The sequence below is a fragment of the Lutzomyia longipalpis genome, chromosome 1, assembly GCF_024334085.1.
Source record: "Lutzomyia longipalpis isolate SR_M1_2022 chromosome 1, ASM2433408v1".
Classification (NCBI taxonomy): domain Eukaryota; kingdom Metazoa; phylum Arthropoda; class Insecta; order Diptera; family Psychodidae; genus Lutzomyia; species Lutzomyia longipalpis.
The window spans coordinates 3,734,009-3,757,544 of record NC_074707.1 but is presented as its reverse complement, the minus strand read 5'-3'; the positions used below and the strand labels follow the sequence as shown (position 1 = coordinate 3,757,544).

Sequence of the window (23,536 nt, the reverse complement as noted above, 5' to 3'; positions counted from 1 at the left end):
TTGTGTGGTGTTTCCCCGCCGGAACTGGTTTTTCCCCCCAAATTGAGGTTATGTCCTTGCACTTGGTACCGTTTTCAGGGTCTCCCCATTCGCGTGACACGCTTTGTTTCATTCTCTTCATCAGTGCGCGGATAAATCGCATCGCATGTGTACATCTTGAGGTGCTTGATAGTGGAAGATTCCGTGCAAATCCTGGTCAGAATGCTCAAAAGATTGGGATCATTTCGCATGCAATTCCGCTCAACGGAAGAACCTCCAAGGCGGGTAAGTTTGAAATCATAATTTTTTTTTGACAAAAGGGCATTCGGTTTGCCGAAGCATAGCCGAATGGGAGCCGATCTGTCAGCGTGAAGAATGAATTTTGAGCGGAGCGCAAGAAAAGTCTAAAAATAGTGCCCAAATATGAATAAATTCGATTGTTTATTGTGAAAAAGGCCACACAGGAGGAAAAAACATGAATCACATTGGGACAAAAGAGAAGAATAACTTTACCAGCTATTTGGCGGAATATCAGGTACAGGTGAAATGCAAAATAAATGTCTAAAATGAGTGCAAAATGTAATTTGTTGAGGAGGAATGAGGGAAATGCAAACTCTAAAAAAAAATTAATATTTACATTTGGCGCCTTCATTTCACTTTCTTACGTGAATTGTATGGAAATTCCGATGGGAATTTGATTACCTGGTGGATGGGATGATTTAACACAGGTTGTGCAATTTTGTCTTGCAGACTGATCCAGATGATGTGGGAACGGGGACGAAATTGAAGCCAAAACTCCTCCATGGGGAATTGGAAGTTGTACGTGCCAGCAGAGTTGTCCTCCATCCACCGGTGACGAGTAAGGATGACGCCACAGCTGGCAAGGAAGGTCTCCTTGTGGTTACAAACTTCAAAATGTCCTTCATCACGGAGGAGGATTCACAAGTAAGTCAAGATTTTCATGTCTTTTCTGCTTCATGATTCTGACTGGAAAATTGTCTTCCTCTTTTTTTCAGAGTGCTAATTTCGTGTACCAAGAAAATATATTTCTGGGAAAGAACGACGTAACACTGTCGAATATTGACCTAATCTACCAGGTGGTGGACAAGAAGAAGAAGCTTTTGACGCCACAGCATAAAGTCAGCTCGAGAATTGACTATCTCCTCGTCGTTTGCAAGGTATGCGTGCTGTGCGCCCCCTTTTGAAGTCTCTCTTTGCACACCTTCGTCTATCCGCCCGCAAAAGAGTCATGATAACCATGAGATGGAGGGAAGCAGATAAAAAATCTGATAGCATTCGTTGTGGTCTCTCTATATTTACTTTTTACAGTACATGGTCAAAATTGTTGGTGCTGTATCCTCTTTTTTTTAATTAATTTTTCTTCTGGGGATTTTTTCCTTTATTCTGTGATTTTTAGGAAAAGAATTCAAGGGAAAAATTGAACAATCTATAGGGGAGACCGGGGTAAAAAAAAAGTCAATTTGCATAAATCTTTATCTGCAGGATTCCCCAAGGGCAAGAAAATTTCCTCTATAGGTCATTTTCATAGGAAATTTCCTGGCCTACAACTTTGTCTCAGACCACTTTTCTCTATCTCTCCGGGAAATATGAGTTTTCGAGCTTTTCCTGACACCTTCCGCTTCTGACTTTTTTTTAACCCTTGGAATGCGGAGCGGGGTCGTTGAACGACCCCAGCGCTATATTTCGTGTTATATGTCCATAAATATAAAAGATACCATTCCCATCTTTTGGAAATAAGTTCTTTGGTTATCTGAGGAGGTTGTGTAAAAATTTCAGCTCAATCCGACCACCACAAGAAAAGTTATTAAGGAAAATGTAGAAGAAGGGAATTCAAAAATTGGTGTAACGGTCATGCTGCGGAAAATTTTTTAGAGCATAAACAACACAAAACATAATTAGAAGCATGTAAATGTGCAAAACAATAAAGAATATTCGAGAAATATTGCCATTTATTACGTTGCGGGAAGTGAGGGGAATGTGGGGAAGAGTGAAAAAAAAATTGCAGTTTCTTGGCAAATTTCTCAAAAAGAAATTGTGAAAAATGATTGAAAAATGTTTTTCCCTAATATCTCCTTCTAAGTATTTTAGGGCGGCGAATTTGTGGTGCAGGGTGCAAGAGGACTATATAAGGAATCTATAGGCACTAACCCGACAACTCCAGGTTGTATAGTTTGGGAGAAAATTGGCCTTCTTTTTGGGGTCGTTCAACGACCCCACCTTCGCATTCTACGTAACTACCAAGGCCTCCGCATTCCAAAGGTTAAGCTCGGCGGGTATATAATCACCAGCGGGGTAAATAAAGTCAGTGAAGTTTTTAGACATTTTCAAGGATATTCCACCTGAGAGATTGATAGTAGTTGATAGCTAAACTTCTCACCTTTTGATCTGCGACAAGGAATTTCACTTTTATACCCATTAAACAGAGATTTTTGCGATTTTTGTTTGTTTGTTTTTTAAACCCTAAACTATTGCTCGAATAATCGCCAAATTGCAGTCAATCATTAAAGATTCATTGGGCTTTCCACCATTATTTCTTCAGATTTTTCCGATTTATAGGTTGGGAGAAATTGCCATTTGAAAATTTTCCACTGACTTTTTACCCCAGTCTCCCCTATCAATTTTTAATTTAACTATTTTTCTTGTTTTTCCTTTTAATTCTTTGGATTTATCCTTCCTGATTCTCTTCCATTTGTTATCTGATAGCCCTTCAATTTTTCATCCTTATTTTCTTCTCAAATTCCCTTCTGGTTTTTCTACTTTAGCTTTTTTTTTCCTTCAACTCTTCTAAAAAAAATTTCTTTAATTTCTTCTTATTGCAGAATTTCCGATTGCTGAAATTTGGCTTCAAGCACTCGGAGGCCGGAAAGGGGAAACACATAGCGGAGGCCTTATTGAGATTTGCATTTCCTACCGCGCATAATTTACTTTTTTCCTATTGCTACAAGTACGTCAAATTAATTTTTTTTTGAATTCTATTCTCTCCCCTATTTTTCATTCAACTTCCTTATTAAGAGACAACAAAAAATAATAATTCAAAATATTCTTCTCTCTTTTTCTCTCTCTCTAAAAAAATGTGAATGAAAAATTTGTAGAGAAAAGTATTACAACATCATCAGGAATGTGAAGATGTTCAACAAAAAGGATGATTGGCTGAAGGAATTGAAACGATGTGGTGCTTGTCCAAAAAACTGGCGGGTACTGTACATTGATAGTAATCAACGTAAATTGCCCGACAGCTCATTGCCGGTGAGCTATGTTATACCCAAAGAGATGAAAGATGAGGAATACCTCCAGGGTGCTGAAACATTCCGGGGGGCACGAAATGCAATTTGGGTGTATCAATACGACCGGGCGTCCCTCATACGGATGGCAGAATTGCCCGATAAGACGGACAATAAGGTGGAGAATACGGTGATTGAGCGCGTACGTGCGTGTCATCCCACCAAGAGGCAGCCACACATAATGGATCTCACGCGGCCCACACTGCAGGCCATTGCAGCCAGCTACAAGAAACTCCGGCAACTGTGTACGCCGGATAATCCGAAAACCTTCTCGGAGCAAGATGATAAGTTCCTCAAGCACCTCGAGGCCACAGCATGGCTACATCATGTCTCCCAATGCCTTAGCTATGCCCAAGATGTGGCGGAGCGCATGAAGAATGGGGAAACGGTGATTCTGCAGGAGAATGAGGGACGTGACATGTGCTGTGTCATCTCCAGTCTCACGCAAATTATCCTCGATTGGGAGGTGCGGACGATAAGTGGTTTTCAGTCGCTCGTGCAAAAGGAATGGGTGGCACTGGGGCATCCCTTCTGGTGAGTTCATCTTCCTCTTTTTACATTTTCATTCATTTGCTCTGTCATAGGGGAGAATTGACCTAAAATGGGATATTTTTCTCCAAACGTTTTTGTAGGGAAATTAATTTTAATTTTATTTAGAAAAAAACCGAAGAGATTTTTCCGAAAGAAAATTATTTAAAAGCTTATAATTAAATTATTTAAATATAGGGGAGACCGGGGCTAATAAAGTCACTTAAAGGTTTGGAAAAAGCCTAAAATATGATATTTCCTGGCTAGATAGAACAAAATGATCTGAGAAAGAGTTATAGGGCAATAAATTTCTTAACGAAATGAGCTATACCTTTCGCTTTATCTATTTGGGAAATATAATATTTTGAGCTTTTTCTAAACCCTTAAGTGACTTTTTTAACCCCGGTCTCCCCTATAGAGACAAATTGAGTCCATTCTCCCCTAAATGTTTCTTCTCACACCTTCGCACCATACCTAGAGCAGAGCAACACACCTGCTAATGCGAAAGCCTTCGCACGCAATAAAAATTCAAGTGCGGTTACGTGATTTTCCGCTCCTATTGGTTTTGTTATTGGCATATTGAATTAATAGGCCGAAAGGGGCTGCTAAGTGCTTAATCAGAGAGACTTTTTTCTAACGTAGAATTAACTAATTTCTTTTAGTTTTGTTTTTTATATTAATTGCGTAGTTTAAACCGGATTTTCAAGTGTCTGAAGATCTTAAAAATTTGATCATTTGAGGTTTTTCTTAAAAAGTTTGAAAGAAATTACTTCCAGATTACAAATTCTAATTTAAAAAATTTTTAAAGTAGAAAAGTAATGTCAAAACGTTAGGAAAATTAACGTCAAACGATTAGAATAGAGACGTCAAATTTAGGAAGTCAAAAATCAAGTAAGAAACTTCAGGAGTCAGAAATCAGGCATTAAACGCTAAAAAATAGTTTTTTGTTTGTACTGAGACGAATCACCAATCTTTTGAATATATTTTTGACAAAAATATTTATAATTTTGTACGGCTGCCTAATGCCCAAATATACTTTCTCACAGCCACTGAAGAAGGCTTTGTGTAAAGCCGAAAGCTCTGGGATGAAAATTCTAGTGTTTTAATCTCAAACTATACCGATCCGACCAAAAAGTCGGAAATCTGAATGTTAAAAACTAGACGTCAAACATTGTAAAAGAAACGTCAAGCATCAAACTTTTCAAAAGTTATAAAAAGAAATGTCAGGAGGTAAAAATCAGACATCAAACGTTAAAACTTAAAAGTTAAACACTAATAAAAAAAAAATAATGTCAAACTTCACAAATTTCATGTTTCACGTTAGAAAAGAAATGTCAAACTTCAGAAAAGAAAAATGTTTTCTAGAAGAACTAATTATAGATTTTTAACTGAGCCTCCCTACAGTAATGGTCATAAAAATCGCTGATTTATTTCTAAAAATTGAGATTTACGAAATTAAAGAAAAATTAGGGGAAACTGGGGTGCAGTGCATTTGTATAAATTAATTTATTCGGCATCCCTTCTGTTCTAGAAATTAATTCGGAAGTTCTGAACAGAAAAGATCTTTGACTGAATAAATAAAAATAATGCAAAACATTTATTTAAATCTGCTTGACGCTTTTTTTATTACCTAGAAGCCTTCTCAGCAAATTGTTCTCTTATTTTTTCTTCAATAATATTATCGCTAATCCACCCATAATTCAAAATTCAAGCTCTTTTGCTGAAAATTTAACATGACCATCACGCTGTTTTTTTTTTCTTCTTCACTCTATCCGCCCATTTATTGATTTTTTTTTGAATAATAACAAAATCACAGCTAAAAAAGCGTTTCAATTCGTCCCACAGCGATCGACTGGGGCACGTGAGTAGCGCCGTAGCGGAGGAATGTCCGTTGTTTTTGCTCTTCCTCGACTGCACGTGGCAGCTATTGCAGCAGTATCCGCAGGATTTTGAATTTACCGAAACATACTTGACCACCCTGTGGGATGCCGCCTTTATGCCCATCTTCGATACATTCCAATTCAATTCGGAGCACGATCGCATGGTGGCACGCAATGAGGGTCTCATCCTGCGCCCCGTGTGGGATTGGGGTGAACAATTTGCCGATAAGGATATTGTCTACTTCACAAATCCGTGCTACCGGAAGCCCCCGGCTGAGCCATCACGACGTTCCGTAATGCTTCCGTCCACGGCTGTTGCATTGCCTATTATTGGTGCTCCGGACTATCATGCTGTTGGGCCACCAGCAGGTGTGGCGGTGTTGCAGCACCATCAGCAACATCAGAATTTGGCAGCAGCTAGCTCGAGGATGTCACAGCAAGTTGTGCCAGAGGGTGGTGGTGCTGGGGAACAGCAGCAGAGGGTAATCCTGAATCCCCTGAGTTCGGTTAAGTGGATGGATATTTGGGTACAGTGCTACTATCGGTGGTTGCCAATTGTTGAAATTCCCAATGGGGGTATGCCACAGGTGGAGCTGTTCCATCGTGTCATCCTCAGTCACATCTGTAAGCTCCAGCAGGCACTGCAGGCGAATGAATTTGATGATTTGCCACCGCAGTTGAATGGGGTTGGTCACAATTTGCCTTCCGTTGATTCCTTCTTCCCGTTCAGTCGGAATAATTCCGATCCAACTGAACTTGCGGACATTCTCATCAATAGCAATGAACTCCTCACTGAAGGTTCCATTTTTGATGCCATCTCACAGGCACACATTGACTAAATTAAGGACGAAGCTGCACATTTCACCTTGTCTTTATAGTTATTCAACAAAGTTGTATCCCAGTGACTTCTGTGTCCCATCCGGGAAAGGGAGAGAAAATTGAATTTCTTCTCCTTCTTTTTTTTTTAAATAAACCAAACTTCCTGATTTTTCTTGATTTTTTTTTTATTATTTTTCCTTCCTTCCAATAGAGCACATTATACTGTTTTTTTTTTTCATTTTTATTTAATTACAATAATACATGTATAATGTTAATATATTTATTATGTCAATTTATTAGTTATTACATTATAATATACGTAGGTAGTTAACGAAAAAAAAAAATAAAACAAAAATTTAGAGAGATGAATTAAAAGAAAAATGTTGAGATATAGGCCAAAAAATCACATTAATTTTTTTTCTAGTATAGTTAATAGGTAGTAAAAATTACGCGTATTGTAATTCCTAAGTTGATAAATATTTTATTGAAATAAAAAACAAAAAAAATGTATTTTACAAAGTGCAAGGAGATTGAGAGAAGCGGAGATGTTTTTTTGTTCATTTCTCTTTTATAATTATTATTCAATAGTTTGTTGTAAAAAAAACAAGAAAAATTAATTTCAAAAGGAATGTAAAGAAAAAACAAAAGAATTATTAAAGAAAAAAAAAGATTGGAATTCAAAACCTTTGGTTTGTTGGCTTTGGCAAGAGTATTTATTTCTTGTTGAGCGAGAAATGTAATTTTTATCAAGTAAATTCCTTTTCATTATTCTTGAGAGAACAACTACACGTTTTTTTTTTTTACCTTTTGTCATTTCTTTATAATTAATTAATTAATTATTCGATAGAGATAATACTGCGTTGATGAATACTATTAATATATTATGTATTATTATTTTTTACTTTTAAAATGTCTCCTATTTTTTTTTAAATTTACTATTACAATTATATTCTTGAATAAATGACACATTGATAATTATATTTCTTGTGTGTAATATATTTTTATTTTTCTTCATTAGCTATCTTCCTTGTCTCCTGTTTGTGTTTCCCAAAAAGAATTTTGTTTCTTGAAAGTTTGACTGCAATTTTTTTTAAAGGTTGAAGAGCACACAGATTAATTAATCTATCTTTTTTCATTGTTTTAATAACATTAAATGGCTTCAATAATAGTTTTTAATTTTCAGTTTTTTTCTTTTCACTAAACTCCCTTTGAAATTTTATTTAACAACCTGAAGAGATTTTTAAGTATTTTTTCAATCATTTTTTTTTCTATTGATATTCCCTACATTTTTGTGATTTTTTGAAGGAATTTTGTAAAGTAAAAAATTTCATTGGCTAATAAAAATGCTATAAAATTAACAAGCAGCGCCCTAAACTTCTGTAAAACCTTTGGTGACGTATTTTGAAAGCTTAATGTCTGGACTAAGAAACTATAAAAAAAATTCAAGATTTCATGAGTTTTTTGAGTCAATTTTTGAAAACAAATTAAAATCTTTCTTGCGTTTTAATTAATTGGCCAAAAATTGCATTCAAAGTTATAACGTAAACATTACTCGGACAGCCTAAACCTTAAATTCAGAGGAATATCGTTAAATTGTTCTTCCTAGATCAATCATTCAGATTTATTTTCTATTATAGATTTCTGTGTTCGATTTATTCTTGAATTGATTGAAAAGTACCTCTGCAAGGTCCTATAAACTGCTGAGAATTAGTGGAAAATCACTTCCTTTTTTATGGCACGAAATGTGTCTCGGCTGTAAAATCTAAAATTATGTCAATTTTGCAATTTATTTTATTTTACAACCCTGCAAAAACTCTTATTATTTGTGAAGTAGAAATTCAGCAAGAACACATCTCAAATACTGAAATTCTTTACTCTAATAAATTCCTTCATATTAATGACTTTGTGTGTTGTGTTTTTGTATACTTTATTAATCTAATTTTTTTAAATTTATTATAGATTCTCTCTCTCTCAAATATTTTCCCTCATTGAAATCCATTACTTAATCCAAATACTTTGCATTAGAGACCAAAAATTTTCACCAAATACCATTTTTTTTGTTAATTTTTTCCCCTACAGCTTTAACTTTGCACCTCTTAAATTCTAAATTTTATCAGAAATATACTCTATACTTTTTTTTATTTGGTTTTTTTTCCATAACTTTTCACATTTTTCATATCTTTTATTTAATTTTTTTTTTCTTTAATCTTTTGAGAGAAAAGATTTCACAACAACGACGACTACATTACGAATCTACAGAGCAAGTTATTTAATAATAATGATACAAAAAAAATTAAAACTTAAAAAATAGTAGGTAAAACAGGTAACTTAGGACGAATATATTTTTAAAATATAATCATCAGGAGGACGTTAAAATTCGGTGGATTTAATTCCTTTGAAAGTTTATAGTTTAAATACGATTTCTTTTATACTTTATAATATAACTTCGTTTGTTTATCTAATGCTTCGTTTGCAATTTTTTTATACTTAATATATCTCATTTTGGTAAATTTTCTTTTAAATATATTTTAATATTGAAGATATAACGAGAAGTTCATATTTCGAGAATTCTTTTTTCTTCCTAAAATTTAACATATTCTGGATTAATTAATTTTAATTAATTTTTCTTTAAGAACACCTCTCGATTTAATCGATTGCCTAAAGAAGTGAATGGTGGTGAGAGTGTTTGAGAAAAAAAGAGAATGGAGGATGAATCTTATTTAATTTAATTGGTGGTCTTATTAAATTAAATAAGATTACTTAAATCTCATTCGCACGCCTCATCATCAGATGATGAACTTCCTGGAATGGAGGTGAACCAAGTTTCTCGACTATTTTTGAGAGATCTGCAATTGAAAAAGTTTTCCCTTGAACTTTCACCTTAAGCTCAAGTGTCCTGCCTGCCTGCTACGATAATGTAGGTAATATATGTTAACCCTTAAGAAGCCAAGTGGGGTCTTCAAATGACCCCTGAGTATATCGCTCAGTGCTGTTTCTCAATAAATGTGAAAGACACCTTTCCCATCTTTTAAAACTATAATCATTGGTTATCTGAGAAGCTTGAGTAGGAATTCCAGCTCAATCCGACCACGACAAGAAATGTTATTAAGAGAAATGTACAAGGAGGGAATTTAAAAAGTCAAATAACGGCCAAACCGTGGGAAATTTCTTTCAGAATGAAGTTAGTCACAAAAAACAATGGGGTTGATTCTGTCGCAAAAATCTTTTCTTTTCTTACAAATAATAAAGATTTTGACAGTTGACGTTTAAAAATCGTTAAATTGTTATTCAATAAAAGAAATAAAGAATTTGTTGTTACAGAAAACAAATTTTTAAGTCATTTGGAAAGTAATTTTCCGATTTTTTTTTGTACACCCTAAAAAGTCTTTTGCCCATTTAATAACGAAAAAAAATTAAATGGATTTTAAATGATATTTGAATAGATTCTGATACAAATCTTTTCTTTCCTTAGAATTTGTCAGTTATAAGATTTTTGGTATTCTAGGAAAAATATTATAGGATTTTGACATTTTATTTCTTTCTTTAAATGGGTTTCTGAAAGAAAATTACTTTTCCAGCTTTTCCAGGGCTCTTTAAAGTTCTTTCTGACTGTTTTTCTGGAACTTTTTTGTTTTTCTTTTATAGAACAAAAACAAAACAATTTAAAAATTTCCATCTGTCAAAATCTTACAACAAACTTTTAAGTTTTTAGAAAAAAAAAGATTTTTATCAAAATCTACCCAATTTATCAAAGATTTTCTTGAGGTTAGAAATTTTCTAGAAATAAAATAAATAAAAATGAAAACTAAAAACGAATAAATTTGAGCGTTACACCATATTTTTGAATTCCCACTTTTTACATTTTTGTCAATAACTTTAGTTCTTGTTGTTGGATCGACCTGACATTTTTACACAATCTTCTCAGATAACCAATGAAATTATTTCCAAAAGAATGATTATATACCTCTAAGAACTAGAACGTAACAGATCTGGAGTCGTTCACTTACCACTCATAGCAATAGGAAGGTTAAAATGTTTTATTTTGCAAAACTTGTGGGTCAGGGGGCAAGGGGACTGTAAAAATAAAGGGTCTAATAGAGGAACTTATGAGAAAATTGAAATCCTTTTAGGGGGGTCCTTCAAAGACCCCCATTGATATTTTAATAAGAAATGGCTTCTCAAGTGTTAAAAAAATAATAAAAGAAAGAAAAAATTGAACTTACGTGGATTTTTGCTTGGTGTTTGTAGGTAGCGTAAGTGAAGCTCGATAGTACGGTTGATCCTCCTCATTGTCCGGCATCTTCCTCTGCAGCGTCATCGTCTCCTGGGGCGTCTCTTCTGTTTCCGCATCGAGATAGTACCGTGACCCATGGGCTGATTTGCAATTCTCACACTCACTCAAGTAATCATCATCCAAGCTCGTGTCATTTGGCAAGAAGTGCTCCTTTGGGTTTGAGCAATTCTTCGATGTTGTACACACCGGAAGGGGTTTCTCATCACCACCACCTCCTGTTGTGCTGGGCTTTTGCATCCCCGCTGCTGCTGCAGCATTCCGATGCATTGCAATTTGCTGTCTCTGTGCTGCATGTCCCGCTGACACAGTGATGGGATTTGCCGTTGGTGATGGAATGTTAATGACGGAAGGTACTTTACTCACAACTTCCGAAATTGAACATCTCGCCCCATTCTTCCCGCACGCCCCAGCAGATGCCATGGAAGTCTTTGGCAGGGAGTACGTGATGTGATTGACAGCCGGTGGGAAACCATAAATGATACTCGTTGCTGCCCCCGGGGATGCCTGTGCGTTAATCTTGTGCAAACTCTGGGACTTCTCCGACATGCGCGTGTCCGCAAAGACAAATGCCTGCATTGTTTTGAGGGCCTCCTCATTGCGCGGGAGGGATTTGTAGAAGTGACTCGAAGCTGTGCCCGTGTAGGGAATCATTCGGGGTACATAGTGTGCTGTTCCTGCTTTGGAAATTGTCTGAATCTTCGGTGGTGCTGCTGCATTCACAACATGATACCTCTGTCCCGTACGATTGAGCTTTGGCGGAAGGGCCGGATTTTGTGGATTCTGTGGCTGCTGCTGCTGGTGATGCAGTGCCGATGACATGGTGTCAATGAGTTGAATGGGAAATGGTGGTGTGTCCACTTCCTTCGTCAACACACCCCCGGAAACTTTTCCTCCCCCCGCGTGTGGGCTGTGCTTAAGGATTGACTGCACATGACGCGGATGGGATTGATTTGGGGTCTGTGGGAGGGAATTTGTTGTATGATGGAGCTCCACTTCGGCAAGGGGTTTATTCATTTCGGCATTGATGACGTATTTGGAGATTGTTGGAATCTTCGCCGTGGCACTCGAAGAGCTCGATGGGAGGGAATTGGTGCCTGATGATGGGGTCGTGATGATTGATGATGCTCCGTCGATTTTTGCATTTGGTGAACGTCCCCGTCGAAGGCTGTTTGTTTGCGAAATTCCCCCCATTGCTGCCCCCCCTTCGGTCACTTGGAGGCTTCCGCTGGTGCTGCTGCTGTGATGCTGTGTGCCATCATCGGCCTTCGCTTTGGATTTATTCTTGCTACTTATCAACTTGGTGGGTAGGCCCGAGAGGAAAACACTCTGTGGCACTGAATTGAGATGACTTGCCCCCATGTAGGTCATTGGCACATGCTGAATGGGGCACTGACACGTCTTCTTGTCCACTTTTGCCCCTTCTCCGGTGCTGCTGCTTCCGGTGGTGAAATGCCGTGGAATTGTGCGATGGTACCTTCGATAGGTGGATGGAGTCTTTGAGCCCCCTCCGCCACCTGTGTGATCCCTCGTCAAGGATTTACTCCCATCAAAGAGTGGAGGTGGAAGAATTGTTGGAGCCTTCAATTCTGCTGCTGCAGCCTCTACTTCAGCACTCACCACCACTGGTTTTTCCTGCACTGTTGGAGTCTCTGTGGGTGCTTTGAGAGCACCCATTGCGCGTCCATTGCATGGAGATCTCATGCAAATCTGCCCAACTGCTTGAGCCTCCTCACATTGCTGCTGCTGCTGCTGATTCTTTGGCTCTTGCGATGGTGATGCGTATGAACAAATTGCTGAAGATGTGTTCGTCACATTGGCAGCAGCAATGCCACCATTCTCCACCAAACACGCAGCTGAGGTGCAATTGAATTGGGTCTGCGTGGAACGCGGTTGATTTGCACCACTCACCATTAATGTGTTAGAAGTACTTTACAATTAATGCAAAAAGGTTTCTTGTTAGTTTTTTTATTAGCAAAACGCAAAGGGGTGTTTATCTGAAGGAAAATACTCCGATGATTCGCCAAAGAAATCAAAATATTCAACAGACGAATATTTCTTTTTTTTTAAATCTTAAATTGGAAGAGACTGAGGAGCAAAAGCCTAAAAAGTACTAAATTCTATTAAAAGAAGTAAAATTCAATTTAGTACTTCATAGACTTAAATTTAGTACTTTTTCCCATTGTATTCAGTATACTTTTAATTTAGTACATAATGTTTTCCGATAAAATTTAGTACTTTTTTTTGCCTTGAATTTATTATTTCGGGTAGATTTTATTATTTTTGAAATTCAATCTTAAGAAGTAAATTCAATAAAATTAAAAGTATACTAAATTCTAGTCGAAAACAGAAAAAGTTCTGATTTTGATCGCAAAAAATACTAAATTAAAGGCGAATAAGTACTAAATTCAATCCAGAAAATACTTTTAAAAAGAAGCAGTAAATTCAAGCCAAAAGAGTACTAAATTCTATTAAAAGAAGTAAAATTCAATTTAGTACTTCATAGACTTAAATTTAGTACTTTTCCCATTGTATTCAGTATACTTTTCAGCTAGAATTTAGTACTTTTTGGACTTGAATTTATTACTTCGTTTTTTTTTTTTAGTACTTTATGAAAATAAAGTAACAAACATTGTAAATTCTAGCCAAAAATATAATCAATTCTAACTGAAAAAAATCTGTATTCAATCGGGAAAAAGTACTAAATTTATACCGAATTAGTACTAAATTCAAGACGAATAAGTACTAAATTAAATCCTGAAAAGTACTTTAAAAAAAAACAGTAACTTAAAACGGAGAAAGTACCAAAGTCAAACCGAAGAAGTACTAAATTGTGATTATTCTCTAATCTTTGGATTATTCACCAAAATAGTCAAAATATGCAACAGATAAACACCCCTTGGCAAAATGTTATTGTTAAGCAAATTAATAGAAGCATTAGGACATGAGGAAGTAAATTCAGGAAATATTTAAATCATAAAATGTGCAAAGAAATGGCAAAAATTGGGAGGAAAAGCATAAAATGATTGATTAAGTATCTGACCTATTATTCTGTATGGCAGAGATGGAATTGTTAATTTGATGATTTTCACCCGTTGCAACGGCTGTTATGCTGCCAGCATTGTTAATGTTGATATTAATGAGATTAGTGGTGTTTGTTGTGATGTTTGACGGTGCAATGTCGCTACTACTGTCGCCCGGGCAGATGCTAATGGGCACCGTTCGGTGGGTTGTTGTGGCAACGCTCACAGTGCACGAGGAGGCATTCATTGCAACAGCCTCCTCATACGGTGGTGGAGCCTCACCGCGTGGAAAGTAACCACTGGGTGGCTTCCACAGTTGGTAATGATTTGAATTGTTTTCATACGGATATGCTGAGGCATTGTACTCGTACGGAATTGTGCCACCAATGTAGCTAGAAATTCAAATGAAAATCCGCCCTTGAAGATGAGAAAGAAAAAGAAAGAGATTCACAGCTGCTACTCACCCAATACTGCCCATGCTTCGTTGATCATCACTCCGGGTCTCACGAGCACGGATCTTTCGCTGCCTTAGACGATTAATGAGGAAGAAGATGAGCGAGAGTGACAGCGTAACCGTCACCCCCGTGGCCACTAGTCAGATACCCAAATCCGATCCCCTTTCTTGGCTATTGGTGAGATTGTCATCGAGGCAGATGAATTCGCAACATGAATTGCCCATTTGGAAGGATTTGCAATTCTGCGGGGGCTTACACAGGACAACTTTGCACCCCCTGGGGCTCCCATTGTCACAAATACACAGCTGACAATTGTCCGGACCCGGAACATAGTGGGCTCCTGCAGTCACAAATTGAAAGAAAAGTTAAATGGGGAAAGGAGTGGGTGGGCGTTTGCCCCAAATTCTTCTCACAATCAACAAAATTACCTTGATTAATATTTTTTCCGTAAATATCAAGACAAAACTCCCCCATATTTTGACTCACTCCCTGTGCCTCTGCAAGGGTAAAAGAACCATTAATTCCACGCGGGGGTGCTGCCACGGTAGCTCAACTTACCACGGAAGTGGTCAATGATGAACACGACAATTGGCAAGATTGGAAAATTGGGAAAAATCATTTTTTGCACACAAAAACACAAACTTTTTCACATTCACCACCTTTTTTCCTTCGTGGTGGTGAATTTTCTTCGTGGGGTGGTGGATTTTCTTCGCGATCTTCACGATGGCGAATAGGGTCAATGTGGGACACTGCAATAGAACATTCCCGTTATTATGAAACGAGAGGGCACAAAATAATAAAATTTGAACTAAACGAACTTTTTTCTGCATTTCGACAAAATTCGTGATTTCCGTGTTTTTCCTAAATTTGTGGGCATAGAACGCATTTTTTGGGCTCCTGGGGCACTTACGGGTGCTCCGGGAGCCTCGGGGAGCTCCTCCGTGCGAAATTTGGGGCCCGCGGAAATTTTGACGGTTGGGTTACAAATTTGAAAATTTTGACGGTTGGGGATTTTACACGCACTTTTTTTTCTGGAAATGCATTTTCGCGAACTTTTCAAACCAATGATGCCATTCGACGCGGCGTCGCTTCCTGGTTGCAAAAACTTACTTCCGGCCGGAAAAATCGGCGGAAAACGCGAGAAAATTGCGAAAAACTGAAAAAGTGAGGGAGACGGATAGTGGTGACATGCATCCATCTCATTTTCTCTTGAGGAAATAGTACCGAAAATGGCGCCAATTTCAAAAAGTAGTCAAAAAAAATCATGAATTATATGGGGGCGCTATGAAGGGGGGCTCTGGGGGGAAAATGAATGTCGTTGGTAAAAACCGCCTGATATCAGGAGTCTCTGTACCAAATTTCATCACGATCGGATCAACGGTGTAGAAATGCATAGATGAACGAACAGACACCATATTTTAGAGAGACCTTTCTTTATTATATACAGTGGGACCCCAGTACAACGACCACTCGGATGTACTCTTCACACTCATTATTTTCAATACGCGAGAGTAGTTCAACCAAGCCGTCGTTGTACTGGGGTCCCACTGTAGATTTTTGGCTCAAAAAGTTGACGTTTCGGGTTAGTTTTATTTCCTCCCAGAGAATTTTCCTGAGTTTTCTTGTGATCTGCATTCTCCACCATGAACTTGTCCATGCAGAGGGACACTGTAGTCTTCCATTGTGTCCTCCAGAATGGATGCCCCAAGGAAGAAGCCCACAGTTTGCTCTCCTGCGCTGAGGTAAGATGCCTTCAGAAAGATTTATTTTCTCTGACTCTTCTGACCACATTTTTGGGTATTTCTTCTATTCTACAGCAAATCCAGGAGCACATGAACATAGCGAGTGAGATTAAATGGGTGGATGAACCCTATTGCTTGACACTTGATGCTGGGAAACTTCAGAAGACTGATATTTTTATATTTGACGAATTTTCCGGGAAGGCATTTGATCATCTGTGCCAGAAATCCAGAGCTCTGTGAGTAATTTCTTATTAATCTAGGGAATCAGTGGAAGCTCTTTTCTTGATCAATAAGGGAGATTTTGTTTTGGGCAATGGATTTTTGGAATTGGTTGGAAAGAAAGAAAACAGAAGAAAGAAGGAATTTATAGAATTTTCTTTGTTTTCTAGGATTGTGGGACCTTCCTGCTTGGAGGATTGCCTCACACTGGACCTCAGCGTCCCTCTGGGTACTTCTCCAATCCAAAATGTAGCCATGCACGGTATGGTTGTTTGCCCATCGGGAATTTCCAAAGCAGAAAAGGCTGAGATTGAGAAGCTCGTCCTCTGGATGGGTGGCTACTTCACAAATCAGCTCGACGTGAGCTGTACCCACCTGGTGACGTCCACAGTACGTTCAAAGAAGTACGAAGAGGCTGCCACGCGGGAATTACAAATTCTCCATCCGGACTGGGTTAAGGATGTCTGGGAGACGAATCAGCGGCAAAAAGTCACAGCCAGTGATGCTGTCTTTGAGAAGCATCGCCTACCGATCTTCTACAAATTAGTCATCACATCAACGCAGCTTCCTATCGCGGAACGTGAAGCCATTAAGAAGCTTGTGGAGCAGAATGGTGGAAGGTATTCGCCAGAGTACAAAACGAACGTTGTCAACATTCTCATCCTCAAGAAGACAGCCACATCCTCGGAGAAGTACAAATTGTCGCTTAAGTACAAAATTGACTGCCTCACACCGGAGTGGATTTACGACAGTGTCCGGAAGAAGTATGCTGTCCCCATTGAGACTTATCGTGTCTCCTCCGTAAAGCATTCAACTCCCACGAAGGATGCAAACGATCTCAGTCGCTTCTCAATGATGTCTGATATTTCACGCATCTCCTCAGCAACTTCAGCAACCCCCAAGGCTATTGAGATCGATGAAACAGTGCCAGATCAAAGTCAGAGCTCGGCAAAAGCAGCAACAACAACAACGCCCTGCCGGGAGAGCCTTAAAGGTAAATTGGGGCATTTGCAGAAGAATTCAAAGGGAAGTGGAGCCTTCCTCGATGGGATCAGCATCTTCCTCATGGGCTTCACACGGACTGAATCAATGGCACTCAATAAAATCATCAGCAATGCCGGAGCGACGCTTTATACGCAACTCTCGGACAATGTGAGCCATGTCATTTGTGGGGAACCGTCCGGGAGTGATCTAAAGAGTCTCCACAAGGCTAAAGTTCACTGCAAAATTGTCACCTTTGACTGGCTACTTGAGTGCCAGAAGGAGAAGCACGCAGTTGATGAGGAGCCCTATTTGCAGCTTCTACGTAAGGAAATCCTGGATGCTGAGCCCCCGTCGCCGGCAAGCAAAAGGAGCATTGAAGCGATGAATTCGAGCTTTAAGAAACCCGAAATTCCCCGAAGAAAGCTCAATCTGGATCCAGGACCATCCACATCTGTTGTCCAGAAATATCTCCCACCCGTTGATGCATCTTCCGCCTCAGCAGGAATGTCCAAAACAACCAATAATCCCGATATTTCCAACACAGATCCGGAGGAGGAAGAAATCTTGACTTTCCTGAAGGATAAGAATTTCTACTTGTACGGGTATGAGGAGGAACTATCGCAGGCTGTGATGGATGTGGAAATGGCCGGTGGAATGGTGGTTAATGAGAATTTCAAGGGAACCGTGGATTATGTGTTTGTTCCCGTGGCCGGCCTGGAGTGTATCAACCCTCCAGTTAAGGGGAAACAGATTGTGAATGATTTATGGCTGGAGGAGTGTGTGGGGAGTCGAGACATCCTCCCAGTTCAGTACTATCATCAACCAATTGTCTATCAGGGTATCAAGGATCTCCTCTATGGCATTAATATCTCCTTCACAAACATCACGGGATGCCTGAAACTCTATCTCTCTGCCCTTGCCGGTGCTCTGGGGGCAACGATTCTCGATCAATACCCCAAGAAGGAGACTCCACTGCTTATCTGTTCAAAACCCGAAGGATCCAAGTATTCAGCTGCTCTCAGGTGGAATTATCCCGTTGTCACGGAAAAATGGCTCTTGGAGACATACAGAGAACGGAAGATAAAGAAGATTGGAGATTATCTCCTAGCCAGGGTAACAATTCCCGAACATATTGAAGTGTTCAGGAAGTTAAATCAAGAGGAAGAGGAGCCAAAGCAATCGCAGAATATTGTTCCGGAAGAAATTTACTTGGGAGACGTAACAACGGAAGGAAATCCACCGAATGACTGCATCAATGGGCCACAAGAGAGCTTCCATGAAGCATCAGGAAGGGCCAAAAGAACTTCTCTGGCGGATCAAGGAGATGTTTCCCAAAGTAGAAGACCGCAGAAGAGGAATTCCAATGAAATGGACGAAGAAGATGATGAAGATGATGTGGATACTCCGGAAGTGGTGAGAGTCGCCTCAAAGAGTACCCCATTGATGCCCTTGAAGACACCCATTAGGCACAAAAGACTCGCCCTCTTGTCCATTGATACACCAACAAATAGAGAAGCAGAAGACACCCCGACGATGAAAAGTGTCAAGGAAATGGGGGATTTTGAGACACCTGTGAGGAATACAATACGGGATGTGATGAAGAAAAATTACCCGATTGAAATGAATCCCGATGGTACGGTGAAGACGCCCGAGACGCCCTACTGGACAAAGATGCCGAGCACCCCGTTGGCGTGGAATCCCAATGCGAGCCCTCGAACCCAATGGGCTGTCAAAAGGAAAGTTGAGGCGGCTGAAGCAATGAGATTCCCCAAAATACCACCGAGAGAGAAATCACCAACAGCGCGAGAGCTTCGAAGGCAATTCTACAGGACCCTTCTAGGTAAGTTTTCTTTTGTTTTGTTTTTCTTATTTAGGGGAAAAAGGGGGTCGAATTGTGACGTTTCGGTTAATTTTTTTTACCTTCTGCAGGCTCTTAGTTTTTATAGTTTTTCCTTGTGAGATAAAAAAATATCCTAAAATAGAGCCTGAGGATGGAAATTAAATATAGAGCGAAATTCACTAGTAAGTCGAGCTTAAAATTTTAAGTCATTTTCCTGACAATTTCAAGACAATCTCCTGACATCAAAATTAGCGTTAAAGTCCGATTTAAAAAATTGACTCAAAATATTAAGACTGACTTAAATTTTTAAGTTGGACCAAAAAAACTGACTTAAAATTTTAAGACGGACTTAAATTTCAAGAACCGATTAAAAATCAACTTAAACGTTCAAGACTGATTTAAAAATTAACTTAAATTTTTTAAACGGACGGCCTAAAAGCGGCCTAAATTTTTTAGATTGACTTAAAAATCGAGTTTGATTTTTAAAATTGACAAAATCGAGTAAAATTTTTAAAACTGATTTAAAAATCGTCCTAAATTTTTAAGATTGACCTAATTCTTTAAGTATTGATTAAAAATCAACTTAGACTCTTAAAATGGACTTAAAATCGGCTTAAATTTTTGAGACTAATTAAAAATCGTCATAAATTTTTAGGACTAATTAAAAATTAACTTAAATGTTTAAGGTGGACTTAAAAATCGGCCTAAATTTTTAAGATTGACTTAAAAACCGATTTTAATTTTTAAGATTGACTTAAAAACCGATTTTAATTTTTAAGATTGACTTAAAAACCGATTTTAATTTTTAAGATTGACTTAAAAACCGATTTTAATTTTTAAGATTGACTTAAAAACCGATTTTAATTTTTAAGATTGACTTAAAAACCGATTTTAATTTTTAAGATTGACTTAAAAACCGATTTTAATTATTAAGACAGGCTTAAAACCCTACTTAAAATTTTAAGACCGACTTACTAGTGAATTTCGCCCATGTCAAAACGTCGCTGGAAACCTTCTTAAAGTTTTGTTTGTTAAATTTTAAACTAATTTTTCAGGAGAGGATCGTTTCAATGAAGCAGAACGTCTCAACAAGGCAAGTCAATCGCAGCGTCTCCCACCGGCGGAAGCTGCTGCAACGAGTAGTAGCGGCAGTAGTGTCCCAACACAAGTATCGGATTCCGTGAAGAAGCTTCAGAATTTCTTAGATAAGAAAACATCAGACGTCCAACCGAAGCAATTGGTTTTTACGGAAACGGCTGAAACATACCCAGAGCAACAGAGTTCTGTTGGTGTGTCTGAAGCTCTTGTGGATTGGGTGGATCCATCGGAATATCATCCCTATTTGCACGATGAGGTAGAGGGTGGTGCTAAGAAGCCAACAGCTGCTGCTGCTGTGAAGAAGATTTACAAATTTCACTTGGCCGGGATTTCGGAGAATAAGCAAAAGGTGATGGGAATGATTGCAGATCTCGGTGGTGTGGCACTTACGAGTGATACGTACGACCCATCGTGCACGCATCTCGTGTTTGAGCGTCTCAATCAGGGTGAGAAGGTGATGGGAGCCGTGGCATCGGGCAAGTGGATTCTCAACATAAAATACATTCACGATAGCTTCCGGTCGAAGCGTTTCCTGCCCGAGGAGGAGTACGAAGCAGGCAATGGGACTCTTCCATTCCTTTCGCAATTAACCGATGGGGAACGACGTGTTGCAAGGGCTGGCTTCCGCTGGAGACGGAAGATCAATGGACACATTCCGGGGGAAGTGACTGATGGTGCCTACAAGGGAATTACGTGTGTGTTGATGTTCTCAAATCAGGCTGATGCCATTGCGCGGATGATCGAGGCCGGGAAGGGGCGTGTGCTGCGCCTCAAGGCGCCATTGAGTGAGAAGAGGGAGATTAAGGATGTGACGCACGTCTTCCTGTCGCGGAATAATCAATTATCCGACAGTGATCGGGAGTTTTTGCTGCGGCGTAAAATTCATATCCTTGCGCAAAAATACATAACGGCCCATCTTTTTGAGGAGACCACCCCCGATCCCGGGAAATTCAGCATTTAGTAGAATAATAATTCAAGGAAAAATTAATAAAAATTAACAATTTTTCTATTTAATATTTTATTTTATTTTTTAAGATTATTGTTCTATTTTTAATTTAGATGATTAAGAATAAATTTTCATAAAACTCAAAAGATTTTCTTTTTAATTAAATTGAATTTAAAATTTAAAAATCTTTTCCCGGATTTTCTTCTGAAAATGTAAACAATTTGTCAATTACCTAACCTCAAATATTTTAAAGAGGCTGCAGGAAATCTCGGGGAAATGTTTTTGAAAAGAATAAATCCAATTTTACGGCGATGTCAGCACAATTTGTGGAGCTTCAGTGCATCCCGGAAGTGTTGCCTTTTAGTGGAGGATGAACGTATTGATGATAAATTCTTCATGAATCTCCTGGGTGAGTTTACAAAATATTTCGTGGAAGCGAAAAGAAATCAAAACAAATCTCTGATTTTTAGGAATATCCAAACCGGAAGCCAACAAGATGATTAAAGGCGGGAGATTTGCTAAATTGGAAATTGATGATGTGGAAAAATCCTTTTACTTCCTGCAAACATGCGGTCTCGCCGGAGGTACAGTAGGAATTCAGAATTATCCGTCAATCCTTGCAACGAAAGATGTGACATTGAAGAATAGATTTAAAGTCATGGAGGAATGCCTATTTCGTCAGATTACCATTGCTATTCTCCAGAATTACATTGTGGTGATGAACAAGCCCATAAGTTTGCTGAGATCTCACAAATATATCCCATCAATTGAGAAGATCGTCAAGAATTTGGTGGAAATAACAAATCTCACCAATGTTGCTGTCCAGGAAGTGAAAAAACTCGAACAGACGGGGAATCTCAATGATCTCCGGAGGTATATTATGGATGATTTTCTTCGTAAAGAAATTGGCGCAACTGAGGAAGATTTAAAGCGAATCTGGGCTTCGTATCTGAGACTCCGGAATAAGCCAATTAAATCCGTGGCGGAAGTCATTGAATTAATCAGGAAAGAGCTGAATTTCTCAAATGAGAAAATTCTCAGTCATGCCTATTTACTCTATGGGGAACCTGAGAATATGCAGAAAATCCTCACGTTGGAAAAATTGTCCGGGACGGATGCAAAGGAAGTTCTTTCGTTGCATCCAAAAATTCTAATGAGTAACTACAAATCAATTGTGGAGATTGATAGAGTTCTCACTGAGAATGAAATTCCCGATAAGACTTTGGTGAGAAATGGAAAAATCTACACGCTAAGCCCGCAAACTGTTGCAGAACGCATTGAGTATCTCAAGCAAATTGATGAATTCCGCGTACTGCTCAGTCATCCACGAATTGGGCGACTTATATTCTATCAGAACAAGGCCATTCATCGCCTAAACTACCTCAAAGAGAATAAAATATTCTGTGCCTCCCTCAATGTTCTCTCCGGAGATACGGAATCTTTCCAGAGGTGAGAAAATCTCCCAAAAATCATTTTTTTTTGTTTCATGAAAAATTAAATAAAAATTTCTCATATAGGTACGTTCAAAATGGAGTTGATGCGACGAAAGGGAAGGAAATGATTATAATGTTGAGTCAAAAATTGAAACGTAGTGTCAAGGAAGTCCGGGAATACCTCTCAAGGCATCCCAATTGGTGTCACGTTCCACTCGTTTCCATGTCTGCAGTCTTTGATCATCTCACAAACGCCGGGTACACAGAATCAGACATTTTTGCCAACATTCACATCCTCTTCTACCCACTTTCGGAGATTATCAAAAAGATCGAAGCCATTGAGCAGGGATCATTGGATTTCGTCAAAGAAATCAATTGGCGATCATTGTCCAAAACACAATTTCTCGCCCTTGTCCTCTATACCATTGAAATTGAATTTAATTTCTCCGGAGATGGAATTTGGGGAGCTACCTACATCCAAGGTAAGAAGAATTTCTTTACTTTTACAAAGAAAAAAAAATTTATTTGATTTTTTATAAAACTTTTTTTAGGTGATTCTTCAACGACGGAGAAAAGTGAAGAAATGCAAGAAAATGTTAATTAGAAAAAAAAACTTTGGAATATCATTTTTAAAATAAAAAGTAATTTGTGGAAATTATTGGTAATTTTTTTCTTTCTTCTGTACGTCTTAAAAAATACAAATTAATTGAATTTGATGACCTTTTCGAGACATTTGACCTCGTAGCAAAAGATATCTTATTTCAGGGAATTTTTTCGAAAATTCTTTTAAAATTTACTGAAAATCTGGGAGAATTAATTTTTTTTAGGAAAATTAGAAAGTTCTAATCAAATTTTCAATCAATTTAATCAGATTCAACTAGTTCAATCTCAATGGCCTCATTTGAGAGAACAAAATAGAGACTTATGGTCATAAATAAAGGTGATCATTGTCTGACTGAAAGATTAAATGGTTACTTACCTTATTCACCTGTAATAA

At 38.3% G+C, this 23,536-nt stretch overlaps 6 protein-coding genes across 7 annotated transcripts in view; 4 read left to right on the top strand and 2 right to left on the bottom strand.

Annotated features, from left to right (window-relative positions):
- The window catches only part of LOC129786570 (nuclear pore complex protein Nup88), an 850,897-nt gene that overhangs the window by 773,409 nt on the left and 53,952 nt on the right, over positions 1-23,536 (top strand). The window lies entirely within an intron of this gene.
- LOC129786569 (myotubularin-related protein 10-B) lies at positions 59-6,650 on the top strand. 2 transcript variants are annotated; one of them, XM_055821673.1, is made up of 6 exons: positions 59-264; positions 730-924; positions 996-1,157; positions 2,820-2,944; positions 3,093-3,815; positions 5,655-6,650. In XM_055821673.1, exons 1-6 carry the CDS (start codon positions 202-204, stop codon positions 6,526-6,528), a joined length of 2,142 nt encoding a protein of 713 aa, XP_055677648.1. In that variant the 5' UTR covers positions 59-201; the 3' UTR covers positions 6,529-6,650. The 2 variants fall into 2 exon arrangements, with proteins under 2 accessions (XP_055677648.1, XP_055677649.1); XM_055821674.1 differs by lacking the exon at positions 59-264 and adding an exon at positions 355-514.
- LOC129786563 (uncharacterized) lies at positions 6,735-14,396 on the bottom strand. The gene is made up of 4 exons (XM_055821664.1): positions 14,287-14,396; positions 13,843-14,214; positions 10,732-12,729; positions 6,735-9,354 (listed from the first exon to the last, which is right to left on the bottom strand). Exons 1-4 carry the CDS (start codon positions 14,298-14,300, stop codon positions 9,276-9,278), a joined length of 2,463 nt encoding a protein of 820 aa, XP_055677639.1. The 5' UTR covers positions 14,301-14,396; the 3' UTR covers positions 6,735-9,275.
- On the bottom strand, positions 14,418-14,963 carry LOC129786628 (integral membrane protein DGCR2/IDD-like). Its single transcript, XM_055821751.1, has 3 exons — positions 14,836-14,963; positions 14,706-14,774; positions 14,418-14,617 (listed from the first exon to the last, which is right to left on the bottom strand). The coding sequence occupies exons 1-3, from the start codon at positions 14,894-14,896 to the stop codon at positions 14,418-14,420; spliced, it is 330 nt and encodes a 109-aa protein (XP_055677726.1). The 5' UTR covers positions 14,897-14,963.
- On the top strand, positions 15,837-21,174 carry LOC129786553 (DNA topoisomerase 2-binding protein 1). The gene is made up of 4 exons (XM_055821649.1): positions 15,837-16,019; positions 16,095-16,255; positions 16,409-19,062; positions 20,118-21,174. The coding sequence occupies exons 1-4, from the start codon at positions 15,921-15,923 to the stop codon at positions 21,119-21,121; spliced, it is 3,918 nt and encodes a 1,305-aa protein (XP_055677624.1). The 5' UTR covers positions 15,837-15,920; the 3' UTR covers positions 21,122-21,174.
- On the top strand, positions 21,347-23,191 carry LOC129786582 (transcription termination factor 5, mitochondrial). The gene is made up of 4 exons (XM_055821695.1): positions 21,347-21,515; positions 21,577-22,555; positions 22,624-23,021; positions 23,091-23,191. Exons 1-4 carry the CDS (start codon positions 21,383-21,385, stop codon positions 23,141-23,143), a joined length of 1,563 nt encoding a protein of 520 aa, XP_055677670.1. The 5' UTR covers positions 21,347-21,382; the 3' UTR covers positions 23,144-23,191.